Genomic DNA, 15,958 nt, shown 5'->3' on the forward strand with positions numbered 1-15,958 from the left:
CAGGGACACGAGCCTGTGGAGGTCTCTGCTTGGCTCTGCACCCCGAGGCAGCTGCCTCTCTCTGCGTCTCCAAATCTCACCCACACGCCAGATCAGGAGTTCACGGAGGGTTCCAGGGAAACAGCTTGTGGCCTGCCCACGAGGATCTGGTCTGCTCATCTCCTGGCAACTTGGTGGCCCTGGACTCCACTGGTTTCCTCTCAGCCGAGTAGCCCGGGTGTCCTGTGTGCAATGATTTCCCCTAATGAGGAGGACACGCGGCCTGAGTGTGGGCTCACCTCAGCCTGTGTCCCCTCCTGCTGGGATCTTGGCCCTTTGAGTCCTGCATTCTCTAAAAGCCTTCCAACAGCCGGTCGCTATCATCACTGTGTACTCTGGTCATCACAGTAAATGTCCAGCAGGTGGGCTGGTCAGGCGCGAGCCTTGTGGACGAAAGGAAGCTCCCGTGACCTCGACATTGGTGTTTTCTTCCTTGTGCACATACACATCAAACCTCGTGTTTCTTTTTTCCGTGGTGTTTCTTGAAGAAACTTCATTTCTAGAAGGCACTTTAGAAGCAGACCCATGCTGTGCCCTGTGCAGAGCAGCCTGGGTGACCCAGGTGGGGTGACCCGGGTGGCAATGCTTCTTCCCTGCTTGTCCTGGCTTCTCCGAGCGCCCGCCGGCTAGTGCAGCTGGGAACATGGCCACCGGCGGGGGTCTTGCACCACCCACACGGCCTCCAGGAGGACGTTTCCTTTACTGTGCTGTGAGCCTGAGGCCCAGGCCTTCAAACCCGAGGCCCCGACTCCCACCCTCTTCTGAATGACCAACAGAAAGGGCCCTCCTCCCATTCACAGTGAGGTGAACCCATTCCTGTTCCAAAACCCTTGTCCCCTGCCTCCCCTGGAGCCCCAGGACTTGAACATTCTCCTTGTTTCTGGAGGGTCTGTCTGTGGGCAGCAGGGCCACTGGCACCTCTCACAGTGTGGCAAGGATGACCAGCAGAGGTGGCTGCTCACACTTCCTCTCCACTCCCCACCACAGGCTCCGGGAGCACCATCGGGCCACCATCAAGGTCATTCGACGCATGCAGTACTTTGTGGCCAAGAAGAAGTTCCAGGTGAGTCCGGTGCCAAGCCGTCTGCCCTCGGCCTGCCCCATGCAGCCGCTGCAGTAGCGCAAGCCCCTCGTACTCTCTCCTGCCCACAGTGGGGGCTGCCAGGGTCTCCACCTGCCAGCTGCACGGGCAGGGCCATGCAGGACCATCACCCAGCGCCCTGTGAGGGCTTCACTGCTGTCCCTGGGAAGTCCTTTCCCACCCCGACAGAAGGCCTGGCCCAGGACACTTCTGCTGAGGCCTGGCCTGGGCACCTGAGGGCACCCACACGGCCTCCCTCATCACTAACTGGAAGGTGGCACCACATGGGCTCACTCTACCTGCCCTCTTGTGGGGCATACAAGGCTGCCTTAGCAAGGGACAGGTGGATACCATTGGAGTGACCCAGAGATGGCAGAACCTGCCCCAAGCCACCTGGGAAGGACCCAACAAACTTCCCCACACCCAGGCCCTCCACTGTGCAGGTCTGGAGAAGGCAGGAGTCCTGCCCTGCTCCGTGAGCGGGTCTCCCAGCTGAGTAGGCCTGCAGCTCTGGGCTGCCAGCCTCCGTGGGGTGGGGTGTCCCTAGAGAATGCAGCTGGGGGCAGGCTGGCTTCTGTCATCCCGTTAGATGAAGAGAGCCCACTCTCGGCCAGCATTGCGAGGTCTGCCCACCGATGTCTGGGGAGATGGGGGCCCATGGATGAGGTGTGGCGATGCTGTGTGGATCCCCTACCCTGGCACCCGCATAGAGGGCCCTCGGTCCTGACTGCTAGGGTGGGAGCTCACGCAGGGCACCAGAGGTGCCAGAACCCTCCCAGGTGAGAACAGGCTGCAGGAAGTCCCTTGGAGATCAGGTGCAGACAGGACAGTCCCCAAGAGCAAAGGAATGGCCAGGTGTGTCACCCCTGCCAGGCAGCAGCTTGGTAGAGACAGCTAGAGCTGCTGATTTCACCTTGATGACACAAAGGGTTCTGAGCGTTCTACCAGGGCAGCGAAGGTCCCCAGCCTGAGAAAGTGGGCCCCGGTGGGGACAGGGTAGAGCCCCAGCCCAGAATAGCCCAGGACCTACTTGGGATTGTGGGGCCGTGCTGGGGACATCCAGCAGAGCGTGTGAACCCTCATGGTTCCCAGGAAGGTCCACTTGAGATGATGAGGTCATCTACCGTGGCTCTTGCAGGCCCATCATTGTGACACAGGCAAGAAAACCACATGGTGGCATAGGTGCAGGGCCCAGAGGACAGGCCAAGAGCCCTGCACTTCCGTCCAGGCCGTGGGACCCCTTTTCTGCCTCAGGACACAGGCCCAGGTCCCTATGGTGGCCTGAGAATCTTCCAGAGCAGCTGGGAGACCCACACCTCAGCTCTCCGCTTCTCACTGCCACCCCAGGCCCTGGGAGCCTTGAATCAACCAGGCAGCAGCAGGACCTTTGCAGGACAGGGCTCCTGGGCAAGGGTGGGGCCTGGGGCTCCCTCTGAGGGCTGGTTCTCAGGCCGGAGCCTCCAGGCACGAGGAGTGACGCAGGGATAGGAGGAGCTCTGGACGGGGGAGCTTGGGGGCTCCAGGGCTGCGTCAGCCATGCCAGTTCTGGGAATACCTCTACTCCCCCATCAGCGGTCTGCCCACCTGCATCCCACCTACCCCGGCTGGCCTCCAGTTGCAGGAGTGGCGGTCGACGCCCCTGCCTGCCTTGCAGCCGATAAGCCCCCAGCCAGCCGCCCCTATGTCTGGCCTGTGGAGCCAGGGCTCTTAGCCCCTGGAGTTCGCCTTGCATGCCCCCGTCCACTGTCGGTCTGTCTGGACAGGTCGGCCTATCTCTGGCTCCTGCTGCAGCCAGGGGACATTAGATCTGGAGAGAACCTGAGGTGGTCTCTCCAGCCAGGCCCCAGGCAGCCACTTGACAGAGGCCTCACAGACCCTGAGCAGACCCTGGCGGGAGCTCAGCAACTCCAAGATAAGCCTCAGCAGCCTGGGATGCCGCTGGCCACAGGCAGCCAGCAGGGCATTGCTGCCCTGCACACTGCCCTGCCCCCTCCTGCTCTCCTGCTGCACATGTCTCTGCAGAAGCTCCTGACACACATTTGCACACACACCTAGACATGGTAGCCCAAAGGCTCCCAGTGGTCTGGGCACGAGCACAATGACCCACCCCAGCCCAGGACCAGACCTGCAATACCCTGAGCACTGGACGGAGCAGTTCCCGGGCCCCCCATCCCCCACTCACCCCACCCCCGCCCCCGCCCCAGCACACCAGGGAGAGCCTCTCAGCTGGCCGCTAGACTCAAAGTCACCATCACTGTGTGCCAGGGAGAGGCATGGGCCCTGGACTCAGCCACAGCCCCTCTGTCTCTGGCAAGGTACCGGTTCCGAGTTCCCTGGGCTTTCTAACCCAACGTCTTATCCACTCTCCTTCCCTCCCTGTCAGGCAGAGCAAGGTAGAGCTCAGCATCCCATCCTCCAGAAAAGAAGAACAAGGCCCAGCACTCATCTTACAGGGAACAAAACTTAGTGTCTCACCTCACAGAGAGAGGACGAGGGCTGAGCATCCCCTCTTACAGAAGGAAGGAGCCAGGCTTAGCCACCCCCTCTTACAGAAAGAGAAGCTAGAGCCCAGGGCCGCATCACTAGCCTACACCCAGGGGCAGTTTTTTGCTGCTGAGCATGTGCAGGACGGGGGTCTGCCTAGAGTCCCCCCCATGGGACACAAGGGGATGTGACGCGTGTCTTTCTGGCCTGCAGCAAGCAAGGAAGCCCTATGATGTGCGGGATGTCATCGAGCAGTACTCTCAAGGCCACCTCAACCTCATGGTGCGCATCAAAGAGCTGCAGAGAAGGTGGGCACAGAGGGGTGGCGGGAACACGGGACCTGGGGGGGTTGCCACCATGCTGAGTCTCGCCCCAGCCAGCCCTGCCCTAGCCTCACAGTGGACAAGGCCTGTTCCCTTGGCTGGTCCCAGGGAGGGAAGAAACTTGAGTTCTCCCCAAGACACCTGCCCCCCCGGGGTCTCCTCCATCCAGGGTTTCTCCATCCCTGGGTCTGACCACCCACGGGTCAGCCTACCACTGGGCCTGGAGCTGGGGACCTGACAGCTGCGAGTCAGCACATTCTGGGTTTCTGGCTTGGATCCTGATCCCATGGAAGCAGCGTAGTCCTTGGGGACCAGCACAGGTTTAGACCAGCGATAATTCCACAGTGGGCTAACCTGGGAACCTCACTCCCCGGGTTACAGGGCCCAGCTGGGAGAATGGATCGCCCCCAGTCGCCAATGGGGCCAGGGTTCAGGGCCCCTATCATTGACCCACTCGCCCCACCAGGGTGGGGGTCTACGAGATGACCAGTTGCTGCCCTCCTCTCTGAGCCTCCTGCCAGGCTCTCAGGCACATACGTCTCTGGGGGCTCAGAAGCCGCCCGGCAGGCCTATGGGTGGTGTCTCTGAGTGTCCAGTGTGGGCGGGTGGCATGTCGTTTTGCTGGGCACTTCAGCCCATCCGCCACACCCCCACTGGGCATCCACGTGGTACCTGGGCCAAGTGTGAGCTGGTCTCCGTCTCCTTCCCTCCCAGGCTGGACCAGTCCATCGGAAAGCCCTCCCTGTTCATCCCTGTCTCAGGTGGGTTCGTGCATCAAGCCCCCGGATGTGGCAGCCCCTCCAGACGCTCCCTCAGCCCTGTGCCCACCTCTGCCTCTCCTCAGGCCAGAACAGGCTCAAGGCAGGGGGTGGGAGAGGCAGGAAGGCACCCTGTGCACCCAGGAACTTTCTGGTCATGTGACAACCCACCTGGGTCCCTCAGATGGCGAGCTTCTGGGCACTGACAGCAGGATCTGGTGCGGAACATGCTCTGAGGGCCACTCTTGAGAGGGGGTCCTGGGAGGACCGGGTGACTTCACTGGGGCTGTCACACCAGGGGGACAGGGCAAGGCCTGCTCCTCAGGGTGGCCCTAGGACCTCACACAGGAGCTGGGGTGCCACTGAGCCGGCAGGCATCCCCGGCCCCATGGGGTCTGGAGTGACAGGTCTGCGTGGCAGACAGCACACCTGCCCGGCAGCCCCTCGTGGAGGTCGTGGAACTGGGGGCAGGAAGGAGCTCAGGGCCATAGCAGCTCTGCCCTCCCTCCACACCAGCCTCGGGTCCTCCACCCAGGGCTCTAAGTGACGTTCTCATGGGCTCAGGCCTCTGGCCCTCTGCCACCCACCCCCTGCTCCCTGAGGCAGTTGAGAGGGACCTGCCCTACCTGGTGATGCGCCTCCCTGACTCCCATGCTTCACCCCGTAGAAAAGAGCAAGGACCGCGGCAGCAACACCCTCGGCGCCCGCCTGAACCGGGTGGAAGACAAGGTAGGCCGCACGCTGGGCCCTTGGCCAGGCATCACTGCGCCGCCGTGTGCACTCAGGACTTGGGCTGGTCATGGCTGTGCCATCCCCGCCCCCCACGCTCACTGTGAGCATCTTTCCTGGCAAGTGGCAGCCTGTGCCCACCACCCCCTCCTAGAGTTCATGAGGACCGCATCCTGGGTAGGTGGGCAGTGCGGGCCCACCCATGCGCTGCCCCTCAGCGGCAGCCCGCGTGCCCTCGGGGAGGAGGATTCCTCAGGCTGCTGCCTCTGCCTCACGTCCCAGGCCTGTGGCCCTGCCTCTGCCCTGAGCAGCGGGGGAGAGAGCACAAGGTCGACATGCTGGGCCGTCACCATAACCCTGCTCTCTCCTGCACATCCGAAGTCGGCTGTGTGCTCCAAGAGCCTCCGGAGGGTGTCCTAAGTGGAGGGGTGGCGGGAGCTGCCTGGTACCTGCTGTCCCCTGGCTCCAGCTGCCTGGAGCCTCCACTCTGGGCAGGGCCCGGGACAACCCAGCTGAGGCAGGTTTACAGGTGGGGGCATCTTTGGCTCATCCTGGACCCGGCGGTACGAAGGCGGGGTCAGCTCAGGTGGGCTACCCTGGCCCCCACCTAGGCCACCTTCAGTTCCCACGGTAGGGTCCTAACTGGGAATAGGGGTGTTCGAGTGGAGTACAGGGCCTGGGTGTGCTCCCTGTGCTCCAGGGTGCCAGGTCCCACATGGGGCAGGTCGTGGGGACACTTGGGCCTACCAGACTCGGTCTGTCACCTAGCCTCTCTGCAGGGCGGCCCAGGAGCCACAGGAGGTTCTGAGCTGCAGGAGGGCCTTTCTCAGGCCATGGCCCCCCTGCGGCTCCACTTTGAAGTCTCTGTGGTTTGAGGCGGGCTGTTATCTTGCCAGAGAGCTCGTCTGTCTACATGGATTTTATCTGAAAGTAACTGAGAAGCTAAAAATAGAGGAATTTTGGTTGGGCAGGGAGCACGGTTGCTCCGTTGCCTTGACAACAACAGGCTCTAGCCTACTCCCAATCCAGGCTACAGTGGAGCAGGTGGGGCAGGGTGCAGCCCACGCAGGACGCTCTCCATCCCTGCCCTGCCCACTCCTGGGCCCTGGGGCCTGCAGTCTGTCCCCTCCCCACCTGGTACAAGCTGCCCCTGGCCCAGGGAGGCCTTGGGACCCCAAGAGGTAAAGGGGATCACAGAAGGAGAGGGAGGTCCAGGCTTCAGTACCCACTGGGACCCTTGCTCCTGGCCTGGCCTGCTGGGCTGTACATCCCCAACACCTGAGCCCTGCTGGAGGGCCTGGTCACCGTGAAGCAGCTCAGGCCTGACTGGGTGGTCCTGTGGCCTTTTCCAGGTAGCTGGCCCAGCAGGAGATGGCCCCATCTGGCAGGACGGGAACCAAAGTCCACAAATGGAGGTCTCACTAGGGTCAGGCTCAGAGGCTCAGGAGCCATCTGTGAGCCGGGCCTGGCTTTGGCTCTCCCTCTGCACAGGGGCTCTGCATAGAGGCTGAGCCAAGCATATCAGAAGGAGCCATGACGGAGCCAGGGAAAGGCTACCGGCCTGGGCATCCTGCTCAGGGCACCCGGACTAAGAGCCTGGTGTCCTCTGGGAGTGACCATGGGTGGCAGACAGCATCTCCTGGGAAGTTCCCCTCCCCAGGCCTGAGCCTGCTGGGGTCTGAGCATGAAGATGAAGCCCTAGGTTGACCAAGGGCCGGGGGGTGGGCTCAGGTGAGGGCGTGCTGCCTCGGGTGCAGAGCTGGAGTCCCTGATCCCTGGGGGCCAGGTTCAGGCACAAAGCTGGGGTGAGTCTCAGAGCCCCCCTGGCCTCAGCATACGGCTCTGAGCCAAGGCTGCTGGGAGATCCCGCCGCAGACCCTACAGGCACGCTCTGCCTTGCCCCCTGTCCCCAGGGCTCATCTGGTCTGAGGGGCATCCCCTGCCTGGGGCTTCCCAGGTAGCAAGCAGCACCCATGTTGTACCCAGAACCTCGGCCCTTCCCAGAGCCTGACTGGGACCCCAGCTGTCTGTCAAGGGGCTGGCAGAGGTGCACCGACCAGAGCAGAGGCAGCAACCAGCCGATGTTGGCTCAGCTGATGGCAGCCTGCCCAGCCCATCCCCTGCCAGTGACCACTGTCCCCCTGGTACCCGCTATCCCCCGTGGGGACAGACCCTGGGAAAGGGCTTTGCTGGGCCCAGAGGGCACAGTGGCATGGCCTGGGCCCCACATTATCGCAGTTATCAATGCAGTCATCAGGACCATAAACAACTCAAGCGCAATCCTGCTGACCTCGGGATGTAGGGGACAGGAAATCCCTCAGAGCCCGGTGGGTGCACAGCAGAGCCGGTGCCAGCCAGCCTGTCCAGCCCCAGCAGGAGCCCCTGGACCTTCCCCCCCAAGGCCTTCCCCCCATCCCCACCCCACCAAGCTGGCTGCGGGGCCAGGGGTCAAGGCTCAGCTCCTCAGCTCTGAAGTGGGCCTGAGAGGGCTGGGGCAGGGGCCTCTGGGACTCACAGATGGCTGGTCCCCCCTCTCAGGAGGACAGGGAGACCAGCTTGTTCAGGCCGTCTCAAGGGCCAGGAGCCCTTCCTCCCTTACTGCTGGTTGGGGACCTGCCCCAGGGGGAAGGCCCCACAGACTCGCTTCTGGCCCAAGTCCTGGGCCCTGCTTGGCAGTGGGATGAGCCGGTCCTACTCAGAGCCCCACTCAGCCTACAGGACGCCCCCTCCCTGGTCCCTGTCCTCCTCCACCTCTGTCCTGACTCTCCAGGCTCTCCTCACACCCCCCCACACCCAGCACAGAAACCTCCCCACACCAGGTCTGCTCCCGCTGGCCTCCCTTCCTGGGAGCAAGAGGCCTGAGCCGGCGTGGGAACAAATTCCTCCGCCCCCGCCCCCGCCCTCCCCCACGGTCTTCTGTACTTTGGAGGGCTCATGTTTGCCCAGATAAGTCCTCTTGAGTAGGTTAATTTAGTTAGGTAAAAAACAGGTCCCCGAGGAGGCCACAGACAGGGGTCAGGGACAGGTGAGATCAAGAGAGAGAAAACAGGGCTTTGGTAAATGCAGGGGTCTCTCTGAACCAAGGCCGAGGGCCAGGGTGGGGTGAGGAGCAGGCGGTGCCGTCCATGGGCTCCGGTGGTGGTCAGGGGAAGGGCCTGGTGGGCAGCATGAGGGCTGCTGATCAAGGGTCCTCAGGCTGGGCCCCCCCCCCCACCGGCCCTCTGCTGAGCTGTGCACCCACAAGGTGGTCTCTGTCCTAGAATTGCCATCAAGCCCCTCATCCAGAGCCTGCAGGCCGGTTCTGAGGCATCGTGGTCCCAGGGGTTCCCCATGTCCTCCAGAGCCATCTCCACGCTGCTCTCCAGCCCCCCGCCCTGCCCGGCCAGGCCTTTGCCTGCCCGGGTTGGATTTTTATCAACTTCTCACTGCAGACCTCGGCCTCCCCAGGCCCCGATGTAGGATCTCTCACGCGCTGCCGAGATACACCGGCTGAGGTTTTGTTGGGAAGCCGTGTGAACCTCTCTGGCGGGCTGATTCCAGGCGGGGCCCTGTTGGGGGGGGGGGGGGGCCCTGGGGGGGCCCTCCCCAGCCCTGGCTTTGTGTGATGTGAGCTCACAGCCGCTCTGCTTTTTCCCTGCGCTGGAACACTTCGCCCAAGGTTGGAATTTTTAATTTCTCTTGAGTGTAAGGTGGAACTCACCCCAAGGCCACCTAGGCCACCCCAAGCGCTGGGTGAGGCCCTTCCTGAGGACTGATCTGATGGCTAAGGATTCGGGACTTCAGATCTGCTACTTTTTTCTCGTGTCCGTTTCGATAAGCGAGGGTCCCGGGAATCTGTGCGCTTTGACTTGGTTTTCGGAGGTGCTGGCACTTCCTGTCCCACCGACTCCAGCCTCGGGTTCCTGTCTCCTTTTATACTCCCAGCGTCACTAATGTGTGCCTCGGCTTTTGCCCCCAGTCATCCAGCCTGCTAGGTGTTTGCCCATTTTATTAGTATTTTCACCAAATCGTTGGCTTTATGAATCCTATCCCTTTTCAGTAATCCCATTACTCTGACTTTTTCCAGATTTCTGAGATATATAAGGCGACAGCATTAGAGCTATTTATAGCATTTAAGGTAATGAAGTTTTCCACCGAACATCACTCCAACTGCATCTCCGAGTTCTGATAAATGGCATTTAGTCTTGATTTCCACCCACTTGTGTGTTTTCCTCATCTCCGTCCCCACCTCTCGTTCTTCAGACGAGAGGTTTCCTGCGTGGAGTTTGTAGAAAGCATCCTCAGCGAGCCACTCTGCTGCCAGGGACAATGACAGTCCCTTGCCAGGTTTTAACATACGACTCATGGCAAAATATGGGGTCAGTCTTTGAAACTCGCCCTCTGTGCCCGCAGGGAGCGTGTCTGCTGGAGCCACCGGCGTGGTGGTGGTCACAGCCACTGGCACGCGCTTCTCTGCCCTCACTGGGGAGTCTGTGGGCCTTGATCGATCGTCACCGCGCAGACGGGGTAGCTTTCCAAGAAACTTCTACACTGTCCTCCAAAGCCTTTCTCGGATTCTGCTTTCCCACCAGTCACGGGTAAAGGTCCGTTCTCTCCGGCCTCCAACGCGCGGTATGGCCGGCCTCTCCTGCCGGAGCCCTTTTAGTGCGGATGTAATGGCATCTCATTGTGGGTCTGATTTGCATTTCCCTAATGACTAATGATGTTGAGCAACTTTTCATGTGCTTATTAGCCATTCATGGCCGTCTTTAGTGAAATGTTTATCCAACTCTCCTTCCCATTTGCTAATTAAGTAGTCGGTTGTATTATCGAGTTGCAAGTGTTTTTTTCTATGTTCTGGATACAAATCCTTTATCAGACGTCTGACTTGCAAACTGTCCCTCCTACTCCGCGGCTGTCTTTTCATTTTCTGAATGGTGTCTTTTAAATCACAGAACTTTTTCATTTTAATGAAGTCCAATTTGTCTTTTCTTGTATGGCTCATGCTTTCAATGTTCCAAGACCTCTTTGCCTAATCCAAGCACAGGAACACTTTCTCCTATTTTTTCTTCTAGAAATTGTGTTGAATTAGCTTTTACATTTAGGTCTGAGTTTTATTTGGAGATAATTGGGGGGCGTGGTATGAGGCAAAGTCTAAGTGATTTAGTTTTAGTTTTTGTTTTGTTTTTTTAACTTATGGACACATTCAGCTGCTTAGCACCATTTATCCAAAATATATATATATACATGCATACATATAGACATTTTTTCCTTCATCAAATTTTCATGAAAAATTAATTGCCCCAAAATGTCTGGGTTTACTTGTACATTTGCCATTCTGTTCTATTGGTCTATGTGCCTATCCTCAAACCCACACTGTACTGTTTTGATTATTAGAGACTTACAGTTAAGTTTTGAAATCAAGTAATATAGAGCTCCTAATTTTATTCTTTTTTCACAGTTTTTACCCATTTGGAAACCTATAAATTTTCATACAAATTCTAGGATCAACTTGCTGATTTTTACCAATAAAATAAAAGAGCCTGCTGGGGTTTCAATAAGCGTTGCACTGAATTTTTAGATCCATTTGGGGAAAATTCACATCTTAACAAAAGTAAGACTGATAATCCATGAACATGGTATATTCCTATATTCTCCATGTATTTGATGTACTTTAATTTCTCTCAGTGATGTTTTATTAGTTTCTGAAGTATAAATTTTGCATTTCTTTTACTAAATTGAGTCCTACGAATTTTGTTGGCCATGCTACTATCAATAGAATTGTTTTCTTACCTTCACTTTTGAATTGTTACTAGGATATACGAGTACAGTTGATTTTATATCCCTCTTGTATACTTGCTGTTATTAGTCTTGGTAGTTTTGTTGTTGATTCCTTCCAGTCATGTGTGGAATGGACGTGGCCATCTGGTGATAAAAGTGACTGTCATCTCCATGAAGTACGACATTAGCCATAGGTTTTCCATAGATGCTTTTCACTGGTTGAGGGTATACCCCTAGCTCATTAAGAAGGCTTATTATAATTTTTCTATGGCAGTACAAGGGATTAAACCCAAGGCCACTGAGCTACATCCCCATTCTTTTTTTTTTTTAATATCTATTTTTTAGTTGTACTTGGACACAATATCTTCATATTATTTATTTGTCTTTATGTGGCACTGAGGATTGAACCCAGGGCCTCACACGTGCTAGGCGAGTGCTCTACCACTGAGCCCCAGCCCCAGCACCCCCCATTCACTTTCAATTGTTTTATTTTGATACAGGGTTTCACTGGTTGCGAGGCTGGCCTTGAACTAGCAGTCCTCCTGGCTGGCCTCCCAAGTAACGCGGATCACAGGGGTGCACCACCTCATCTAGCTCATAAATGAATGCTGAATTTTTCTCAAATGCCCTTTCTGCATCTACTGAAACGAGCACATGGCTTCGTCCCTTATCTCTTATATGGCGTAATACTGTAGCGGACTTTGGGATTCAAAACCAACTTCACATTGCTCATTCCCAGCGTATGGTATTCTAACATAGTGTTAGACTCAGTCTGCTGATAGTTGTTAAGAATGTTTGTATCTAGATGCAGAAAGGATACTGATCTGGAGTTTTATTTTCTTGGCTCTTAAAAAAAATTTTTCTGACTTTGGGATCCGATTTTTAAAAGCTCTCCTTTTTAATTCTGTAACGATATATTCCAGCTGTGTCCTTTGCAAACATACATGTGTGGGTGCCTGTGTGTATCTGACTGAGCTTTAATGATCATTTCATACAGTCACATTTAATATTGGTTCTATTGTATTTGGTGAATCCCTAGCAGGACATTTTGTGTTTTCCGTTTCTACTAAGTTTTTAATGTTTATTTTTTCCCTCTTTCTGGCCTTTTATTGGCTCATTTATTGTTTGTCCTTCCACTTCTCCCTCAGTCCTTACGTCTGGGATCCCTTTTTTTTTTTTTTTTTTTTTTCTGTTTGATGTATTCATTAGAATTTCCTTCAGTGAAAAATCAAAATTTCCCAGATTTTATTTGTTTAAAAATGACCATTTGACTGTCTTTCTTAAAAAAAAATATTTCCACCAGTTATAAAATCTAGGCCCAACGTCACAGGATTATTTAGAACATCAAAATGTTATTGAGCCGGGCCCAGTGGTGCTTACCTGTGATCCCAGAATCTCGGGAGGCCGAGGCAGGAGGACCGTGAGTTCACAGCCAGCCCCAGAAAGGTGAGGCACTAAGCAACCCAGTGAGACCGTCTCTAAATAAAATACAAAATAGGGCTGGGGATGTGGCTCAGTGGTCAAGTGCCCCTGAGTTCAATTCCCAGTACCTGCCTCCCCCCCCACCTGAAATTTTATTGAATTATCCTTTGGCTTCCTTTGTTACTGTTGAAAAAGAAAAAAAAGAAAAAGATGAAGGCACATTTTCATTAATTGGAAGGAAACGTACCTGTGTTCCCCTGGCCACCCTTAGGATTTTCTCTTTGACCCCAGCACTGTTCAGTTCCCACCATGGATTGAGGGTGGGGGTGGCGCAGGGATATTTGTTCATCCGCGCTCCTTCAGGCACCTCCACCCATGGTGTGATCTGAGTTGTTCTCAGTCAATGTCTCCAGATTTCACTTCAGCCTCTTTACCTCCTTCTGGAACTTTCATTAGACGCGGGATAGACCATCCCACTCCTCGTCTCTGGACCTCTGGTTCTTTGTCCATCACTTTGTACACCTGTGCTGTGTTCTGGGAAGTCGTTTTGACTCTTCTTGCAGTGCTGGGGATGGGGCCTGGGACTTGCCACGTGCCAGGCAAGTGCCCCGTATATCCCCAGCCCTTCTGGAAATCTGCAAGATGATCCATCTTCCAGCCACTGCTCGTTTCTTCAACTGTGTCTAATCCACCATTAAACTGGTCCAATAAAGTCTAAATGTCCCTTCTTCATATTCATAAAAGTTCTGTTGCGTTCTCGCTCACACCCAGGAGGTCATTTTTATCGTATCTTCCTCTTGTGAATTCAAATTGCTTGAAATTACTTGAAGTGTTTTAAATGTGAATATTCTAGATTTCGTTTTCTCTTGATTCCAGAATCTACAGTCTTTACACATCTCTCTCTGTTTGTCTTTTTCCTTCTGATTCTTATTCATAGTGTTTTGTTTTCTTTGCTTTTCTAAGAATGTGAACTCATCGATTTTAAAATTGATCTGTGGGAATTTCTGAGGCCTGGTGTGCAGTCGGGGGTCTCAGAGAGGACTCACGTCTGCCCCTTCCGTTACCGCACACCTGGGTGCCCTTCCAGCTCCAAGCTTTTGCGGATCATGAAGGTCATGTGGGTCTGAGCTTCCCCACAGAGCGTGGACCAGCCCGTGCTTGTGACTTCCCAGGGCCACCAAGTTCCCTTGCTCAGAGCAGCCGTCAACTTCCCCTAATTCCTGGTCAGCTCATGGATGCTGCCGGCCAGGATGGAGTTGTTAATTTTACTCTAATTAATTGATTTTTTTAAAAATCAGGTGAAGTTAAAATTGCAATAATACATTTTTTTTTAATCCAATAGATCCAAAATATCATCATTTCAAAATGGAAAGCCATTGGCGTAGTTTGACTTTCTTATCTTCACACTGGGCCTCCCAAGCCAGTGTAACTGTGTACTTAACAGCACATCTCGATTCAGATGCCGAGTTTTCATGAGAACGGCTTGGTCTGTATTTAGATTTCATAGAGTTTACAGTTGGACAAGGAGATTCTCATGCCTGTCATTCCAAACATACTTTTAAAGTTTTCCAATAACTCAATCGAGGATCCGCATTTAAGTTCAGTAAAATTAAATCATTGGAGTTCAGTTCTCCAGTCTCAACAGCCACATTCTGTGGGCTCCATGGCCTCAAGGGGCCAGTGGCTGGAAGGGGCAGCTTTAGACTTGCCTCCCGTGGGCAGGGAGCACAGTGTGGCCCCGTCCAGGACCGGAGCTGTGGAGGAGTGTCCCAGGAAGAGCAGGGCATGCAGACGGAGCCCTGGGCAGGACTGTGGGACCCAGCACCCTCCTTCCCCAGGGGGACACGTCCTTGCAGACCTGCCTGGGTTCCCTGACCCCCTCCGACACCCATGCTCTCCAAGGTCCCAGGGACCGCCAGCCTGGGATTCTGTTTGTGACTTCTCTGTCCCCTCTGCCTCTGCCTTCCCCTTGGAAGGTGACACCCAGAGGCTCCACTTCCAGGCGGACCTGCCCAGCCAGCCATGGCCACCATTGAGCACCTCCCCACCCCCAGGGCTGGCTGCATCAGAAAGCAGAAGAGCCCCCCGCCCCAGGGTCCCTCGCTCCCCACTTTCCTCTTCCCCCACCACTTCTCCCCCTGCCGCTGGGCTGCTCTGAGTGACACAGCCGTCAATAGGCGGGGGCGTGGGCTCCGCCTGATCAAAGGGCTCCCTTTAGAAGCGTATTAGTTTGCTATTCTGGGAACTGGTTATTTTAAGGTTAGTGTATTTTTTCTTTCCTGAGGAGCCGTCTTAGTGGATGGCGGAGTCCCGAGGTGCCGGCCCTTCAGTCAAACCACACAAGCCCTGTTTTGTCTAGGGTTTCAAAGATAAACCTATAATGAAAGCGTCGTTTGACGCTGAGCACTGCCACCCCATTCCTGGGCGGGTGTGGGTGTGTCCACAGGGGAGTCCCTCTGCTGCCCTCGAAGGGAGCCTGAGGCCAGAGCCCTTCTGTGGCTGCCTGGGACTGGGCAGCCAGGCCCTGCACCCTCCCAGCCCCCGCCACCCCACCTCCAGGCCACCCTCAGGGCCCTGGGGGGTCTAGGAGATGCCCCACTTCAGCCAACCAGCTGATGTGGACAGTGCTATCCCAGCCCGTGGCCAGGGAACGCTCAGGGAAGTCCTGCTGAAGGGGACAAGGGCCCTGGTGGGTGGCCACGCAGGACCAGACCTTTGTGTGTCTGCCTGGGGGGTCAGGAGTCACAGAGAGGAGCCTCTAGATAATTGAAAATCTATGTGCCCTTCAATCCCATGTCCCAGGAAAACCCTGGGGTCACTGGTCACTTGGGCCCGGGCTCCAGAGACCTGCTCACCCAGATGCTAGGTGATCCTCCCCACCCACCTCAGCAGCCCCTTCCCAGCCCTGTCCCTGTTGGCCTCAGCCTTCCCCTCCATCCAGGCAGGGAGGATGGTCCAGCCGGACACTGTGAGCCTAGAGGGAGGAGGAGAGGAGTGTCCTGCCTTTGGGGGTCAGAGTCCGGACATGCGCCGGCAGCCTGCCCTTGGGCCTGTGTGTTCTGATGTCCCGAGCAGAGCTCTTGCCGAAGGCACGGGGTTCCTACATACATGGGGCCCCTGGCCCAGCCAGGTCTCGAGCCCCAGGGCTGAGCCAGCCTGGTGGCAGGGCCCGGCCGTTCCCACCTCCCGCCATCTCTGGGCCACTAGTTCTTGACGTGAGTTACAGGTGAGGCTGGACGGCCCTCGTGCGGAGCTGGGCCCAGTCAGAACCCCCCCCACACATCTTACAATGTGGGCGCTTAAGAGGATCTGGGTTGCAGGCGGCAGGGTCAGGTCAGCATGTGGCAACGGGTCTTGGGAAC

At 56.1% G+C, this 15,958-nt stretch overlaps 1 protein-coding gene across 3 annotated transcripts in view; it reads left to right on the forward strand.

Moving 5' to 3' along the window:
* Positions 1-15,958, forward strand: part of Kcnq1 (potassium voltage-gated channel subfamily Q member 1) — a 286,879-nt gene that overhangs the window by 224,907 nt on the left and 46,014 nt on the right. For all 3 annotated transcript variants that reach the window (XM_027944516.3, XM_071615956.1, XM_071615957.1), the window contains 4 exons: positions 1,027-1,102; positions 3,818-3,912; positions 4,642-4,688; positions 5,353-5,414. In XM_027944516.3, coding sequence (XP_027800317.1) covers positions 1,027-1,102; positions 3,818-3,912; positions 4,642-4,688; positions 5,353-5,414 — 280 coding nt within the window. The remainder of the gene's footprint in view (positions 1-1,026; positions 1,103-3,817; positions 3,913-4,641; positions 4,689-5,352; positions 5,415-15,958) is intronic.

Source organism: Marmota flaviventris, chromosome 9 (assembly GCF_047511675.1).
Source record: "Marmota flaviventris isolate mMarFla1 chromosome 9, mMarFla1.hap1, whole genome shotgun sequence".
NCBI classification, from domain to species: domain Eukaryota; kingdom Metazoa; phylum Chordata; class Mammalia; order Rodentia; family Sciuridae; genus Marmota; species Marmota flaviventris.